The 19,135-nt window shown below is 38.1% G+C and overlaps 1 protein-coding gene across 1 annotated transcript in view; it reads left to right on the top strand.

Annotated features, from left to right (window-relative positions):
• Nucleotides 1-4,143: 4,143 nt before the first annotated feature.
• LOC144691890 (T-box transcription factor TBX19-like) overlaps nucleotides 4,144-19,135 on the top strand; it is a 31,604-nt gene continuing 16,612 nt past the window's right edge. The window contains exons 1-4 of the mRNA XM_078560465.1: nucleotides 4,144-4,328; nucleotides 11,863-12,127; nucleotides 15,394-15,528; nucleotides 16,765-16,826. Of these exons, the coding sequence (XP_078416591.1) occupies nucleotides 4,144-4,328; nucleotides 11,863-12,127; nucleotides 15,394-15,528; nucleotides 16,765-16,826 (647 nt within the window). The remainder of the gene's footprint in view (nucleotides 4,329-11,862; nucleotides 12,128-15,393; nucleotides 15,529-16,764; nucleotides 16,827-19,135) is intronic.

The following is a 19,135-nucleotide window of genomic DNA, read 5'->3' on the forward strand; positions in this document are numbered from 1 at the left end:
TTAATTGTAATTAACTCCAAGCTTGTTTGAATTGCATTTACTATAGGGTCATTTGTAAATTTCTCAATCAGATGGCCCCATTTCTATAGTTAAAACTTTAATTCCTAAAATTAGAAGTTATTTGCACAAACATGTGAATTATGAACTAGATATTCACAACAATTTGTTTAAAAAAAATACAAAAAGTAGTACAGCAGACATCACAAATTACATTCAGCAGTAATTAATATTTTTAAATACAAATTGGAAACAGCCAAACATTCAACTATTAACTATTGTCCATTAAATATTTGTAATCAGCACTCCAACTACCTCCGGCTCCACCAGAACCAAATTATAATGGATTTTAGTCCTCCACTCCACCACTAAAGCTGTTTTTACTATCTCTTTATACAATTAATTGTAATTAATTCTTTAACAGGTTAATGTATTGTAGTAGCAAAAAAAGGGAAGATTCATATGGAATGAATTCTCTTCTAAGCAAAATTATTCTAAGACTTTGTTGGATGTGAGTTATCAGGTCAGACCTCAAGTCTCTTGTCGGATGTATATCATATCCACTGGTCTTCATAGTGTGACCTTATCAAGTTATCTAATAATTTATTGCATCTTTTTGAGGAAATCGTAGGCATTGTAGAAAGTGTAAGGTAACATCTCCCAAACCGATATAGAATGTATCACATTCTGCATTAAATTTTATAAAATATGTAGATAAACATGTACTGGATCTTTGCATTGACTGACGTTCTACCTCAACATTGACATTCGTCTGAGTTATATTATCTTTTTTGACCTAGAAAATAGAGTTGAAATCCTCAGACATCACGGGTATCGTTCTTCCATTATAATGGCTCTATGGATTCAGATCACAAACGTGAGAATACAATTTTTAAAATAACATTCCTCAGTTATCTGCATCCGAACTCCACCGGTTGCAACAGTGGAAGAGATTGCAATGTCCTGCATTCAACTTACTCAGTAGTGAATTACCGAGCTAGTGTGAATTGTACCTCCACAAAGTGAGATAAATATTTCAAAACTATGTCCTAATATTCACTATCAAGCAAGGTACTGTTATATCATGTCTGCCTTTCCTTTATAATCATCAATACCGTTTCATTCCTAGCTGTTGTTATTCTATCTCTGTGCAATGATAAATGACGGAGGAAAAATACCTATCCTGCCATGAGTAGCTGAATATGGAAATAAACGGTTGATAGGTAAAATAATGGATAAACTGTACATTCTCGGCTATTTCTGTACAGACGGTTATTTTATACGATACATTATCATTAGAATTGGCCAGTGATAAGATGCAAATCATATTTGGATAAAGGTGTAGCAATTACAGGATCTCTGGCCAAACAAAACTTATGTCACTGAATGTCCAGATCCTCAGAAACAGGCACGAAAAATCGAACAAAAAGGAAACAAATTTCCCAAAACAATACCTGTGTACATTCCACAAAAAAAATTACAAAGATATCCTGAAATTAACCCCAGGACTTTATGATTCTATACTTAATTCAATCATATTCTGATGAAATCATCAACTTGCTCCGCTTCGCTCTCCACAGATGTTGCCTGATGTGCTGTTTTAATTTCAATGTGTTTATTGACTTTTAATATTTTCCTCCACACAATGCTAACACTTTCTGCTTTGCTCCCGGAGATAAACCACTGCAATGCTGACGAGAAGTATCAGAAAACAGAGGTCCCGTCCCCTGGTAGTGTTCCCGCGTGGGTTTGTTTCGAGCTTGATGAGCTTTCTTTTAAAATCCTATTTCATGTGTTCTTTTCATAATCTCCCACCCTTTGTGAAAGATAATGAAGAATTGCTGGTACAAAGGATGGTTAATGGGGCAAAGCGGGGTTAGAAAGGTAAAGTAACCACAGGTGACCCGGAGAGGAAGAATAACGGTGAAAACGAACACCAAAGTCAGAAAATTAAAAAAAAAACGAATCAGCAGGTGCTCCTTTAATGACCTGGCGACAGATAATTAAAAAAAAAGGAATCATACGCGTGAAGTCTGCAAATACCATATCGAATTAGCATAAGTTAATATTATAATACAAGATAGACCAATATGTCTTGTAAATAATCAGCTAAAGAGAATTCTAATATATTATTAATATCCTATCGTGTCGATTCTTAAGAAATTGATATAAAGGTAACACTTCCATTGCATATCATCGTGATACTAAACTCAGTATTGGGGCTTTTAAATGAACAGGATGCTCTTTGGTTCACCGGCGAGCTGAAACATAAAGTTGTAATTGATTAAAGACAAAAGCTGCAGGAGAATTCATCTGTCTCCAGTGAATAAAAAGTGAAAATTCAAAAACCATTCTCCTGGGCAGCAGGATTTAGTTCCCATTTATAACCAAGTAACTGAGCCCAAGGAACTGAACTGAACACAGAGACAGAATGACACAAAGAACGGGTTAATGTTCAATTTAGTGCTGTTCTCTTTCGAGTCGTGGAAAGCAAGGAATAGCAATCTAAAAAAAAAACATTCAGAAACGCACTGGATTAACTGAAATGATTCGTGATTGTAAAGACATCGCAGTTAAGCGCACAGAAGTGAAAATACCCAAACGTCGTTCCCCAATTTTAACAATAATCTACTACCACGTGTATATAATTTACGAATGTTAGATGACAACGTTGCGTACAAATCTTTGCATCATGTCTTGAATGATTAGTGCTCTATATTTGTTTCAACTCAATTAAACACAGGCAGAATGTTTTGGTATAACTGCATATAGTTCCGCAAGGGCGTTTTTGATGACTAGTCCTGAAAACTGCACTTTATTAACTAACTACACACTGCGTGCGGTAAACATGTTCAGCACACATCAGAAGGACAGCGAAGCTGACAAGACGTTAAGTTTGGAGCCTTTCGTTTGGTGATATGTCAAAGGGAAATTGTCAATTGTTGTGATAATTAGAAATTCTTCCCACGAAACTCCCGTTTATTAGAAACTTGTTTGTGACTATGGCTCGGAGTCCTTTATACTGCCGTTTTCCTCAAATCTACATTAGTTTAAATGAATCTGGAGGATTGAAACTCTTTCGAGTTATCAACAGTCACAGGTTGCAACTCTTTCAAGTACAATCACAGTTCTTCTTGGTTTCCGGGAGTGGGACATGAACCCACAACCCTCTGATTCAAAGGCGAGGGTGCTATGAACTGAGCCACAGCCTGAGCTTCCTTTATTGAACCTGTGTCACTGAAGTAGCTTAGGGTTCCCGATTTTTCGACGTTATGTTGATCACAATAACGAGTGGTCCCCAAAGTCCTTCCAAAGTATATCGTTCTTCTTTGTTTAGGGTCGGACTCCGGTGCAATGATAACAAGTGGAACTAGGTACCTACGGGTTTAGGCAGAACGACAGATATGTTATATTTACGGCAAAGGGGCAACATCCCCTAATGTTTTCTATGTATATGATATATATTCATGTATCATTCTCGTACATATCTGTTAAAGTCTATTACATTCTACGTGTAATTTATAAAAGGGCCACACTCTACAACAGTTCAATAGTCAAATTACTCAATTACTTTACAGGAATAGAAATCAATCGAATATTGCAAACCACAATAATTAAAGCGCATAGAGTTTAAACACTTTTATCTTTGTCCCTAAATTATCGTCATCTTCAATTTAGCGATTATTTTTCATTTGTAAAAATATTTTTTCTTTGAGGAAAGAGTGCATAAAATCACTATATGAAGTCTGTCACTCGATATTTTAGAAATGTTATTTTTAATGTAGCTTTGGGTTATTTAGTCGTACATTTTTAAAAAAAAAACGTACATCCCTGGTTGGAAATAACTAACGATGATGAGTTCACTATAATGGCAATGCGTGACTGATTGCTGAATTTCGGCTATAGGTATGAGTGAACTGTCACCAGCTGCCTGTGCAACCACTGATATCAACACGAAGAAACCAATAGCAATTCGGGCAAACGTCATATGACAGGAGAAGTCATTGGTGTAAAGTTTATTTAATCACCATCCAATGGTAGGCTTCACTTAGAATCAGAATGCTCAGTGACTAGTCGAAGTGTTTACATTGCCTTACTTCAATTTTAGTCGATTTCAGCTTGGCTGCAAAGTCTTGTCTGGCCAGAATGAACGAAACTGAGGGTAAGAGCAGTGTGGCTCGTTTGCTCAATGCTCTCGAGTGTGAGTTAGTGGCGGGCAGTGAAAAAGGAGATCCCACCGAAAAACAACTGAAAGTCACCCTGGAAGATGCAAATCTTTGGCAAAAATTCAAAGCAGTCACCAACGAAATGATTGTCACCAAGAATGGAAGGTTAGTAAAACAACTTAATGAAGGCACTAAATAAAAATGAAACGGTCAGTACGTACATATACACATTTCTTATTTCACAAGGGTTCTTGATGTTTTGAATTGCCGGAATGAAATAAATTCATTGTGAGAAGGTGCTCTTGAAATTACTATTAATAATGCATTGTTTTGAATAATTAATAACATGCATTCAATAGGCAAAATTCCATTGAGCTTGGCGCAAAATATTTGCTGAGAAATGCACTAGGATTAAGTATACTTTCTATAATGTTCACATTTTATATTCAGATAAAATTGTTACATAATGTTTTCATGATCGGATTTCTTGTATGATTGACGTTTTTTTTTGTTCTGTATGTTTGCCCAATAAAACAAAGTTGTAGAAGCACTGAGGAGTATTTCCATAAATTATGTTTTTACTCCCGCATATAAGGAATTCCCTTTCTTTAATTTGCCGTCATAAATGTTCTCAGTTTCTCTTTACTTCTGTTCACAATCTCTTTGTTTCTCTTCTCTTTCAGCTTTTCTTTCTTCCTCCTGTGATTTTCTGTAATTCTTTTCTTCCTTCTGGCTATTTGTTTTCTCTTTTCGATCTGCCTCTTTTTAATCTTCCTATTCATCTTGTTAATATTACTTTTATATCGTTTTTTTCTTTCATTGAGTGTTTGAATCTCTGTCACCCATGTCCCAAACTGAGCTGCGCTTCTACGCTTCAATTTTAAAGCCTGTTAAGCTTCCCTGAGAAAATAAACAATTCACTACATATTGTCTGCAAATCCGTTTGGTACTGATTGTGTATTTTACACTGAAAATCTCAGGTCAGCATTTCTCTGGCGTTGCTTGTCTGTGGTCACTTTCTGACTAATACCCTTAAAGTATTGTGTTCAACTGTGCTGAAACCTGTGTGGACATGGGAATATTTGTCTTTTTATAAATAAATCTGATTGCAAAGTGTGGCTGGTGCTTTTCTGATTTCTATTAATGTCAGTGCAGATATCCATATTGGGCTTCCTTATAAGGTTCCATTTTTCAATAAAATGATATGTCAATGTTTCAAAAGTAACGTCAAACAGCACAGAAGTAGTCCATTCAGCCTATCATGCCTGTGCTGCTTCTTAAAAAGAGCTATCAGATGGGTCCCACTCCACTTGCTCTTTCTCCAAAGCCCTGTAATGGTTTTTCCTTCAGGTATTTAATCAAATCCCTTTTGGTAAGTTACCATTGAATTTGCTTCCACTACCCTTTCAGGCAGTGCTCTCTAGATCATAGCATTTCAAAAAATCAGCAGAAAACATTGAACTAGCTCATAAATGGAGTGAGTAGTTTGAGGAATTGTCGGCAAAAATAACAAAGCAAATATTTTAGCTGCAGGCTATTGGCATGATCTGAATGGAAGAGTGAACATATTAAACTAATTTCAAAAATAAGAGAAATGTAAAATTTTGAATTAAATCTATCAAACACTAAATCCCATTACAGTACAGTAAGATTGAGCAGGCCTGATGATAAATTGTTTGCAATTATTTGTATCTCTTTCTTTGGCTATTTTATAATAAGTAACCATAATGTTGTGTAACTTGGTATGTTGCAAAATAGTAAAGCAATTATGAGACACTGAGTTGCAAAATTGAAAGTCAAACAGTTCATCAATGTCTTTAGAAATTATTACATTCCTGAAATATGCTCCAATCCCTTCTATCCCATGTGGTATATATGGGTGGAATTTGTAGCAGGTAGTTTATTCCATTTTCAGGTTTTTAATTTTGGCGGCAGCAGCTATCGTGCTGGACAATGTTGGGTTATGTGCATTGAGCACATGATCTGATCAAAGTGCGATTGTACCCCCTGATTTGAATTGCAGCCATATTGGGTTTTATGCCACTGCGTGATAAAGGAAAAGAGAATACCCCACACCTATTATTATATCCTGAAGCAAAATAAGTGATTCGTGTAACATAACATTCTACGATATCTTAAATTAAAACCCAATTTACATTGTAAGCTTTTAAATTTCCTAATAGAAGACTTGCATTTATAAAATGCCCCCTACCTCAAAGCAGATATATAATGAATTACTTTTGAAGTGCAGTGGCCATTTTTATGCAGGTAAATATATTAATTCTGTTGGCAATACTTGAGGTAATGCTTTGATTATTTTTGTTATTTCTGAAGAAATATTCCTCCTTTTTCCCAGTGACTCTAACCTTTATTCCATCCCCCCATGCCACCCCCATCAACTTGGAATGATGACACCACAACTGAGATTCAGCAACTGAAAAATGCTCTGCTCTCAGACTGCTACAATATCCCATACAGCTGGTCACTAAAAATCTGAAGTTTGTTTCCTGTGTGAGTTTTCCACCTAGTTTTAGCAGATTGGAAACATGGTGTAATCTCTGCTGCTGGTGAAGGTTGTGTGCAGATGAATGGCAAAATGGAGCTTCAACTGAATGTTTAGACTGAGCAGTATTTGTGAACTGGCCCACTCCTATGGGTGCCTGAATATTGACAGAAAATAAGCAATGTAAGTGAAGTGAGGCTTGTACCATGAAATTACAGCATTCACCAACAAAAGATGTGGCCCCTATGCACCCTTAGTGACAGTGATGCCTTTAATGGCAGCCTTCTCACTTTATAGACGGCAACAATCTAATTTTTGGCTGTTTAGTGTGCTAAGTGTCCAAAAGGCTCATTTTTACCTGTTTCTGACCAGTGAATGGCAGCAACTCTGGTGGTAATTATTATTTGATGATCTTATAGTTCCATTATTATGTGAAGAGGCAGCAAGACTTGACCGAATGCCCCCTTGTGGATTTAGGGCGTTCTCTTCAGCCTGAGCTCTTAACCCCATTGAGACGTCTATGAATTTAAACTAGAGAGTGATACAAGGAAGAATACAGGCAACAGTTGAACATACCATCTGAATGCTGCAATGACATTCAGTAGGGTTGATGTAGTTATTCAAAGAGATGAGGGAGAAAATTGTAATATAATCCATCAAGGTCTCAAAAGATGATTGGACTCTGTTGCCAATGCATAACTTTGCCATGCAAAGAAGCATTACCATGAAGCAAGTCACTGGCAACTGTTTGAGATTAAACCAGATTGTTCACAACCTTGGTGCCATATTTGACCCCAAGTTGAGTTTCTGACCTCATATTCATGCCATCACTAAGATCGCCCAGCACTATCTCCGTAACGCTACCTGCCTTCAAGATAAGTCAAAACAACAACTTACATTTATATAGCACCTTCGACATAGTAAAACATGCCAAGGTGCTTCACAGGAGCATTATAAAACAAAAGTTGACATCAAGGAGATATTTGGACACATGACCAAAAGTTTGGTCAAAGTTAGTTGCAGGTTTTAAGGAGTGTCTCAAAAGGAAGGTGGTGAGGCAGATGGGTTTAGTAAGGGCATTCCAGATCTTCGGGCCTTAGCAACTGAAGGCACAGCCACCAGCGGAGGAGTGATTAAATTCAGTGATACTCAAGAGGGCTGAATTGGAGGAATGCAGATGTCTTGGAGATTTGCAGGACTGGAGGAGATGACAGCAATAAGGAGGGATAAGGCTATGAAGGGATTGGAAAATGAGGATTTTAAAGTAGTGTTGCTTGACTAGGAGCCAATATAGGTCAGTGAGCACAGGAGTTAAGGCCATACAAAGCTTGATGCAAGTAGGGACATGTGCAGCAAAGTTTTGGATTGATCAAGAAACCATGTATGATAGACAGAATTTTGATGAGATATACAAGATAAACATGCTTGATTGAACTAAATGTAACCGAGAAGAGTATCTATGCCAGCTGAAATGGTATTAGTTACTTCACTTGCACAGATAAAGAGTCAAAATAGTGAAGTGCCAGTTACATCAGGGAAAAATCATGAAAGAATTCTTCAGACAACCATCTTAGTTGGCTGACTAAAAGAAATAAAAACAGAAAATGCTCAGCAGGCCTGGCAACCTCTGTGGTGAGAGAAACAGAGTTAACATTTCAGGTCTGTCATCAGAACTGAGAATAATTAGAAATTATAGTAATAGCTTTTGAACAAAGGAAAGGGTAGAGGGTGGGAAAAAGAACAAAAGGGAAGGCCTGTGGTAGGGTGGGGGGCAGGAGAGATTAAATGACAAAAAATTTTATGGTGCAAGGCCAAAGTGAGTGGGACAAGTAAAGAATAAAAGATGTGTTTACAGGAGGTGTGAGTAGCAGGGTAGTTGCTATCTGAACGCAAAGTAAAGGAATGAAAAATAAATGAGGGAAAAGACCAAACCAGCAAAAACTGACTAAAGGGTTGGATTTGAAGAATTAGCACGTGTACTCAAGTGCATATTGTGAATTTGGGTGTGCTGGCCAGTGCACCGGACACAATTTTCCATCCATTAAAATTAGTAGACAGAAAATCATGACCTCCACACCTCAATCTTCAAATTGCATTGCTGTCATTCAAAGCTCTGCATAAGGAGAGCTAATTTTTAAAAATTAGCCCATAGCGCAAAGCATGACAGAATTAGTTTATGGAATGTGGCACATGGCAGAATTTGGAGATTCCTATTCAGTCTGTGATTGAATGGAACCCAGTTCCTAGCAGTGTGAGTACACTGTGCTAATTTACAGAACAGCCTAATCCTCATGAATAATCCTTTGAATTCTGAAGAACAATTTTTTTTGTTGTGGGGACCCAATGGTTTACAACAGATATTTTTATATATATTATGTAAATATGTATATGTATAATTATGTATGTGTGTATATGTATACATGTATGTATGTGTAGCTATGTATAAAACAGATTGCAGTCGGTGCCAAAATGAATTTCTAAATGAAAAATTGCTAAATGTAGAACTCCATCGGGTGAAAATTTCTGTTAGATTATTGAGGGTGCATTAAGTAAAAGTTATAATATTTTGTCCTTTTTAATGTACTCCCAGGAAAGTACAAATTTATTCTGTGCACTTTCTATGAGATGGAATGTGTTGCAACTGACAATGAACTAAAGAACTAAGATATACTTGTGATGATGTTGCTGAGCTAATAGCCAAGCAATTATTGAGCTGGAATCTTAAAAGTTTTCATGTGCACCCTGCAACAATCTAATGCTTTTGTTTTGAATGGCTCCGATAGAAATACGGGAAACCAAGGGAGAATAGTTTTTCAACTGGATCCTATCCCATTTCTGTTGGAAAATGGGGGTCCAGCAGTTAAAAATTGTGAGAACTTATTGACGGCCAGTGTGATTTTCAGGCAGGATATAAGTGGGTGGTCAGTACTTCTGCCCATAACAGGCTTATTAAAATCTTTAAATTGGAGTCCTATGTCAGTTGTAGAACTCTGATGCCATTGTTATGTATAACTGGACAGAGTGTGCATTTTGCATGCTCTGCTCATTATACAGAAATCAAGCATCCTAACATTAAAGGGGCTGCTGGGGGCCACTCTGAAAACTGTGTCTTCTAAGGCCAGGAGGAGGAGTTTCGAAGCTGTTGCCCTCCCACCATTGACCCCTCCCCAAGCCCTGCCATTCCCACCAGATTCTCTCCTTCCTTGTCCCATGGTCTGACTTGTAATGGTTCCATGGAGGAGTCAGTGCATAATCTATGCTCCCACCCACCCCTGGGCTATGTGTGTGTGCTCACTGTGCACTGGCAGTTTGCCCAAAATATTTGGTTGAAGCCCAACTAGGAAAATGTGTTTAACCTCTTTCTGGAACCATTAGGTGGATGTAGCACATGTCCTACCTAATCTGTGTTTCAGTTGAAAATCACCCAGTGTAACTAGGAGGTGCTATATTTATCTGGTTCCTAAATGCAAGCCTTCTGCTTTTTGCAAATAAAAAAATCTAGCCTGTGCTAAAATGATTGTTACTGAGAGATATTTTGCAGTTATTACCTGCTTATATGTCTGGAAGGGGCTATTAGATTTTTTTTTAATTGAGTAGAAAATCCATCATATATCAAAAGGCATTTTGCATTATTGGTGCAACTTCTTCAATATAATGTAATCGAGATGAATTTAGGTGTACCTCTCATGTTCTTATAGCTCTGATACACTTTGAGAGTTTGAAAATATTGCACTGAAAGTAATAAAGAAATGAAGCATTCAAATATTGAATGGAATATATGGTACAAGATGAATAATTATAGTTTGGCTTTGCCTATTTTCACTAAACATTGGAACATTATGTCACAGGAGCATAGAATGTATTAAAGTAACTATTGCACTTGGCACTGAAACCGTACAGGCTTTCAGTGACCTGTGCCTCAGCATCAATACATTACCATCATAAAAAGAATAGTATGAAGTCAAGGATAATTAGACCTGAATCAAAATATTTTAGCATTTACCTTTGATAAAATACAACTGAGAATCAGTGTAAGGTTCAATACTGAACAATTTTAGGCTATTACAGCTTCTGATACAAAGCAAGTCATGGTAGCATTTATTTCCTGTTTTCATTTCAGAAAGGAGTGATATATAACAACTTGTAAATGCATCTGAAGGACTGTACAATAATTGTATCCTATTGAAAAATGAAATAAAATGACAATAGGAGTATGAGCAAATTTAGTAAACTTCAACAGTCCTTTCTTAAGAATATACTAACTCTGTGTACAGCAGGATAATGGATTGTATAGTGCTACTTGTCAGTTCTGCCTTCTGCTGTGCATATTCTCCTGTATTTCAGAAAGGTATCTGATACAGAAAACTATCTGTTACCTGCACATTCTAGGCAAAATGTAGCATTCAGGGTGTTTTGGCACGTAAAGCAGAGTCCTACCAAAACAGCCTATCTTTCTGAAGTCTCCTTGTCACTCTATCTGCATTTGCCTCTGCTTTTCCACTATGCCACATAATCTACTTCAAGTCATGTCATGTGCATTGCATTTCCTGTTACCTCACTGGCAGGTCTGCGTAGTCATCACACCCTCCCTGAAGAATCTGAAAGAAACTCTTCTTAGCAAGAAAAGAACAATATTAATGTAGAATTAGTGTGTTCTTTCATTACACCTGCTCACAACTAGGATACATTTTTGGAGCTTGGGTAACCATTAGCAGCTGCTTCATTAACACTAGTGCACATTTAGCATTTGGTGTCTTTGATGCAGACTCTTTTTCCTTAGAGTAACATGGAGTAAAATACAATGCTGGTAGATTCATTGTGTTGTTTAAATACTTTTTTAAGAATAGAAAACCTTGTGCTCACTATGGAGGTGGTGTAGTAATGCAACTGCTGTTCTGAAAGACTAAAGCAAAAACTATTCTTTTCCAAACTAGTTACTCCTCACCTCTGCTTGTAGCTTGCATTTACTTTTGAATCGATTGCCAAACACTTGTTAATCAAGTTACTCCCTATGCTGTGTATCTGCATGTTTGGATTAATAGGAAAATTAGCCTCTGTATGTGAATGGTAGCCAGGCCTTTATTTTTTGAAAAGGTTATTATGCTTTTCCCTGATATTCAGTGCAATTACCATTATGTGCTTTCCCAAAAGGAAAGGTTGATTTTTTTTCTCCCTCCTTCTCTTTCCCTCTTTCAGACGGATGTTTCCAGTTCTGAAAATAAGTGTATCTGGATTGGATCCAAATGCCATGTATTCATTCCTGCTTGACTTTGTTGCTGCTGATAGTCATCGTTGGAAATACGTGAATGGTGAATGGATTCCAGCTGGTAAACCAGAACCCCTGACACAGAGTTGTGTTTACATCCACCCTGACTCCCCTAACTTTGGGGCACACTGGATGAAAGCTCCAATCTCTTTCAGTAAAGTCAAGTTAACAAATAAAGGCAACACTGGTGGGCAGGTACGGCTCTCTCCTCCCATCTCATTTGCAATAACAAGCAGGGCAATTGTGAAATATCAAGTGTGCATTAATGTAATTATAGCAATCCTCTCAGCCTACTCTACTCATATAGGGTATTGTTTGAAAGGAAACCAAACATAAACAAGAATAAACAGGTCTAATTGGCACTTTCAGAGTTTAATGGACATCGTGTTTTAGTCAGAAAAAGAGGTTTTGCTTGATGCAGCCCAGCAACCATTAAGAGATCTCCCAGTGAGTACAATTTCATGTAAAAACGTTTGTAATGAGTTCAGTCATTTGTGTTTTCCTTGGCACAGATTTTACTAAAATTGACATTGAACAAAAGTAAGTGTTTCATGCAAAATTACATAATTAGAGTTGTTTTGTAATTATGAAATTAACTGTGTCTTTTTTACAGCCAGAAAAAACAACAAACCATCCAAAAAATATACAATATATTTATAGGAGGACAAATCTATATCATTTTGGTTCTGGAATAAAGTTGCAGCGCTGTCCATTACTTTAAAATAATTAACACGGAAGATGTAGCACTTTTATTTTAGATTAGTGCTAAGTAATATTTTCAGTATTTCAAAAAATCACGAGGAATATCTTTTCTATTTTATGCACTGTTTTGTAGGTTACGTGTATACATGTAAATCTGTTATAATTTTCTATCATTAATTGTCATTTAAATATTTTTTGCACTTAATGATGGAATTGTCAGTAATAGAGAATAGAACACCTTTCATTTTTGTCACTTACTGTCAGTAGCAAGCACCAATCTAATATGGCCAGATGCAGAGCAAAAGATACATTTTGAAAAAAAAAATTATCATTATGGTGAATGGCATTCTGCTGGGCAAGATCAGCTCTTTAGCTCTCCGTTGTAAGAGTCACTGGCTGCACAGAATTAGTGATTTCCTTGTAGTTATGTTCCAGTGCAAGACTAGACATTCTCTTCACTAACTGCTCTGCAAATACTTGAACCCACCTGGCTTCAAATAAAATCTCTGAATAGTAAATAGCAGAGTTAATGTTCCCCCATATTTTCTTTCTGCAGCTGCTGATTTATGACAGTGTACATTTCCTTCAATTCCTCCGGTTTTTTAGGTTTTTAGATAGAGGGAAATCTAACCACAGTACTAGCTTTTACTTACTTTTAACCCTGCCACTGGCCTGGCCTGACTGTCCAGCATCCCCGCCAAGCCGCTTGTTTCTGAGTCTTGCTATAGTGTGCTCATTGGATCTTTGTGTGATCTTCATCTAAATGTCTGAGTGACAGGAAATAGAGTAATGGTAAACAGTTGTTTTTTATTTGGACTGGAGGAAGGTATATAGTGGGATTCCCTAGAGGTCAGTATCAGGACCCCTGCTTTTCCTGATACTGTATATATTAATGATCTAGACTTAAGTGTACAGACACAATTCCAAAACTTGGAAGCATTGTGAACTGTGAGGAGGATAATGTAGAACTCCAAAAGGACATAGACAGGTTGGTGGAATGCACGGACAAGTGGCAGATGAAATTTAACACAGAGAAGTGTGAAGTGATTCATTTTGGTAGGAAGAATGAGGAGAGGCAATAGAAAATAAAGGATACAATTCTAAAGGGGGTGAAGGAGCCAAGAGACCTGGAGGTATATGTGCACAAATCATCGAAAGTGGCAGCGCAGGTGGACAATGTGGTTAATAAAGCATACAGGATCCTGGACTTTATAAGCAGGGGGATAGAATGCAAAAGAAAGGAAGTTATGATAAACCTGTATTATACATTGGTTCAGCCTCAACTGGAGTATCGTATCCAATTCTGGGCATCACACTTTAGAAAGGTGAGAAGGCATTAGAGAGGGTGCAAAAAAGATTCATAAGAATGGTTCCAGGGATGAGTAACTTAGGTTACATGGATAGTTTGGAGAAGCTGGAACTGTTCTCCATGGAGAAGAGCAAATGAAAAGGAAATCAAAACCATGAGGGGTCTAGACAAAGTAGGTAGAGAGAATTTGTCCCTGTTGACAGAAGGATTGAGAAGCAGAGGACACCGACTTAAGATGATTGGCAAAAGGGAGGAGAATCTTTCTTACGCAGTGAGTGTATAGGATCTGGATTGCATTGCCAGAGAATGTGGTGGAAACAGATTCATTCATGGTTTTCAAAAGGGAATTGGATCATTATCTGAAGAGGAAACATTTGCAGGGCTATGGGGAAAGGGTGGGGTGTGGGTCTAGGTGTGTTGCTTTTGCAGAGAGCCGGCGCACACGTTGGGCCAAATGGCTTCTTCTGTGTTGTAACCATTCTATGATTCTATGAAATGGCCACGCTTCAGGTGAGGTTAAAATGCCTTGGTTTGCAAGATGATTGACCAACAGGGAAACCACAGCTGAACTAAATCCTAACTTGCCTGAGCACATCTCTCACGTTCTCAGCAACAGCAGTTGAAATGCAGGAACCAGAAGAAAGTTTTTATAGGCTTTAACAAAATGTGAGGGAAAAACAAACTTTTATGTGGTGTACAGAGAAAGAGAGAGAGAGACAGACAAACAGACTTGTTGAAATGATGGAGGGCTGTTGGGGCTATACTTCAATAGTAGTTCATTGGCTTTGAAGTGCTTTGACATAATAAAGGTGTAAAAGTAGCTTTGTAATGGCATTACCCGAATCCCCGACTATCAATGTCCTGGGGGTTACCATTGACCAGAGACTGAACTGGACTATAGTCAGAGGAAGTCAGAAGCTGGGAATTCTGCAGCAAGTAACTCACTTCCTAACTCCCCAGAGCCTGTCTACCATCTACAGGGCACAAGTCAGGAGTGTGATGGAATACTCTCTACTTGTCTGGATGAGTGCAGCTCCTACAACACTCAAGAAGCTCAAGAGCAAAGCAGCCTGCTTGATTTGCACCCCGTCCAAGACCTTAAAAATTCATTCCCTCCACCACCAACGTACAACATGTACCATCTGGTTAAAATCTATTTTTCTGCTGCCTTCACCATAATTCTCCATTTAATGGCCAGCAATAGCCTTTTAAAGGCTGCTGTGTCACTGGATTTTGCACCCTCAGCCAACAGCTACAACCATGGGCATGATTTTCATGTTGGAAGCTTATGCAAATCTGGGGGCAGGTATCTTGCATTACAAATTGTGGTCAGAGCAGCTCTCTGAGTGGTGACAATAGTGCAATTGTCCCATAGTTCAGTTCAACCACAATTTTGCCTTGCTTGCAAAATCAGTGTTTACATGGGAACTTTTTTGCCATCCTTTTACAGGTAATTCTAAATTCTCTGCATAAGTACAAGCCTCAGGTTCATATAGTGCGAGTAGGGGGTCCTTGCAGAATGATTTCAAATCACTCTTTTCCTGAGACCCAGTTCATTGCAGTGACTGCATACCAGAATGAAGAGGTCAGTGCAATCATCATTACAATATTGGTTTATATTGAGCTTTTCGTAATTATTTTGGTGCACTTCATATTTTAATTATGATTTATGATGGATGTTTTCAAGTGTTTCCTTCTTTACATTGGGTGTTATTGTAGGCACTTCTATTTATTCAGGAATGATCATTTAAGGTTTAAGAAGAGTGAACGATTGCACTTTTCATTCCTTGGAGCAGTGAATCATGGTAATAAAAAGTACGTGCATGAAGTGTCAGTTTGAGGCTCTTGATATGAGGCAGGCCAGTGATAACATTGAGCCTTCCCATCGTTCTCTGGCATCTTGTTTCTTAAGGAATACTCCATCATTGCAACAGTGTCTGCTCCAGCTAGTATTTGTATTGCTTTCCTTCCTGCTGAATCTAATTGCTTTTCCAGCTGATCAACAGGAAAATCAATTGTTTCCCTTATTCCTATGGTCCAGCCAGCATAATATTCAGATTCATTTGTCTTTGCCTCAGATTTCTGACTTGGGACAGAGGTATGAATGTTGGCATTCAGAAGATAAATGGGAGCGCTTGGTTTGGAATAGCATGGTTGCAGAGCATGAGGAAAGACAAGTGAGCATCAGTTTCTTAAGAACAAGAGCTAAGCATCCTCTGAATTCAAAAATCTTGGTATCGCTGCAACAGTGACACATATGGCCAATTCTATCCTTTTACAGGATGTTCCTTTTGCAGATGTTTTGTGGACTTACAACAAGAGGGCTCTTTTGAGTACCCTGTGGATTTTCTGGTGTTTCATTTTGGGAAGCAGGAGGGTAGGGTGTTTTGTGCATGATACACCTTTTTATCTTTTGCACTGATGCTTAAGTTTGGGATTGGACTCTGATGCAAATGAATATTTCTGGTCTTGTTATAAATCAGGAATTACTACGTGTGGCACAGAGCCAGATCCAAGAGTGAAGCTGTAGCCAAGATCAGCAATAATCAAGTTAAGGGAGTTGAGTGAACCTATTCTATCTCCCAATTCCATCAACAATTCAGTAAATCAAAGGGGGATTTGGGGAATTGGCTGGTAGGAGCGGGATAGCCTAAGTAAATCCTATGAATTGGGAGGGAGGAGTCTGTACAAATGAAAACTTGTATAGCTTTGGCTGTGTAACCTGTCTCTCAGGTAGGTGCCTTATGCATTCTATTGAGCCTTGATTTTTAATTAATTAGCTAACTACATAATAGTTTGAGTTTTGGGGTTTTTTTTAAAGGTTACAGCTCTGAAGATCAAGAACAATCCCTTCGCAAAAGCATTCCTAGATGCCAAAGAAAGGTTGGTCAATAGTTTTCAATAGAACACAGTGATACTTTTTATTGATAAGTTGCTTCATAATATCTGTGTCTTTCTGGTGGTGTATTTAAAAGACTTTTGAAATTGGTTGTGTTGTGTTTTGCACTGAGTAAGCATGTTCAGCTGCAGGAAGCCACTATTGAACTAAGTTTCTTTATAACTCCCCGCCACCCCACCCCCCTCACCCCATATCCCACCAAACAGGGAGGGCTGCAGAGAGGGCAGTATACTACCCTGCTATTGCAGTATACTACTGGTTGCATTTTGTGTTTACTGGTATCAAGCCAGTAGATTATAGGACATTTCAGTCCCTATAAGCCTCACAACTGTGGATACTATGGGCCTGAGTTAAAGAAAAATTAAACTGTACAAATCCAGTTGGGAGTAAATGAGGAGACATTCTTTGGCATCAAAAGAAGTACCAAGGCAAATGTATATTTTTTTTATATTCGTTTATGGGATGTGACTGTCACTAGAAGGCCAGCATTTGTTGCCGATATCTAATTACCCTTGAGAAGGTGGTGGTGAGCTACCTTCTTGAACTGTAAGCAACTTTGCATACATGTCCATTCCTTTTTATAAGGCATGGTCCCAATGTAAATATCTGTTAGCTGCACATTTGGAGAGGTAACCTGCCAACACAATATTGATCCCTTTTCTCAGCACTCCTTTGTTCCACAGAAGCTAAATTCTACATTGCCAGTTGGGACCAATATTTCCATATACAGAGTTCTTGAAAGGTTAACCACAAAAGGGGTGCCTCAGAACTTGCTATGTAAACCTATGGAAAATGATTAGTGCTCAGGGCTACTGTTTCATGCACTCTGCCACTTTAAAACATCATAAAGGTATTCTTTTGTACAGGTATGTGCTGTCTATAACCATTGATTATAGAACCAGAACTGGAGATGGACCAGGAATATTAAAGCAGCCCTTCAATTTGAAGAATTATCACTTGCCTATTTGACTGTAAATCTTTTTAAGTAATGGCAGGGGGCAGGGGGTGGGGGGTGTCATTTTTAGCCATCATGCTGCTATCCAGTGTGTATCTTTCATTTGCTAATACCTTTGATCTTCAGAGTCTATTTATATATCCTGACAGTAGTTCATTCATTTGATAATCAGTTGTTTTTGCATAAAAGTCATATGGACTTGCTTGCTTCTAAGCTGTTGTCTGTGACATGTATTGCAAAATGTTTTCCTTTCTTTTCCTGCAGGTTCTTTCCAAGATGAGAGCCTAAAGAATTGATAGCTCCCTCAAGCACTTGATAGCGTGTTGAGTCAAGCATTGTATCTATCTGCATTCTTCTTTCAAAAGGCTGTTTATTATATGAGCAGCACACAGATTATAGGGTCTGGACCTCCCAACAACAAGCCTCTATCTCGCTTGTGAGGAGGAAGCAATCTTCTAACTAAACTGACCCGCAGGTGGTAGGAATTGAAATTGGGAGAAATAGGAAGGCAACCCTTGGAAATATTTTCATCATGGCCTTCTACTGCGCTTTCATCTTTTACTGCTGGTGCACACCAAACCTTCCTGTAAATAGCCTCCTTTTTCTGCTTCCTGTTCTTCCACTACCTATTTCTAATGTGTTGTTCTCATCCCCAAATGCAACACACCTGAAAGTAAGAGGAAAATGCTGAGGAAAGTCGGATAGGCTCACTTGTCTTGGGCTCTTAACTCATTCCCCTTCCCTTGACAAAAACTAACCCAGAGCAAAGCATCAGTGGGAGCTTTCGAAAGTGAGCAAGAGGATATCACATCATTTGATGTACTGAGTATGACTGGGCAGTAGGAGTGGAGAAGGGTTAACTATGAGTCTGATATCCCTGAACATAGTCAGGAGGCAGTCCTCAGTGAACAGACGGTAGACCTCACTCTCGCATAAGAACAAAAATAGCCCATTCAGTCCCTCGAGCCTGTTCCGCCACTCAGTGCAATCATGGTTAATGTGTAGCCTAACTCCATCCATCTAACTTGGCGGTATATTCCTTAATACCCTTGGCTATGTAAGATATTTCTATCTCAGAATTTAAATTATCAATTGAGTTAACATTGACTTTTTTTTGAGTGTTTCACAGTTCCACAATCTCTTACATAAATAAGTGTTTTCAAACTTCTCTCCTGAGTGGCCTGGTTGAAATTTTAAGGCTCACCCACCGGTGGAAAAAGTCTCTCTCTATCTACCTACACATTCCTTTCAGAATCCTAAAAATTTCAATCAACCTTCCACATTCCAGAGAGTACAAACCTACTTTATGCAATCTTTCCTTGTAATTTAATCCTTGGA

Source organism: Cetorhinus maximus, chromosome 16, assembly GCF_964194155.1.
Source record: "Cetorhinus maximus chromosome 16, sCetMax3.hap1.1, whole genome shotgun sequence".
Taxonomy (NCBI): Eukaryota; Metazoa; Chordata; class Chondrichthyes; order Lamniformes; family Cetorhinidae; genus Cetorhinus; species Cetorhinus maximus.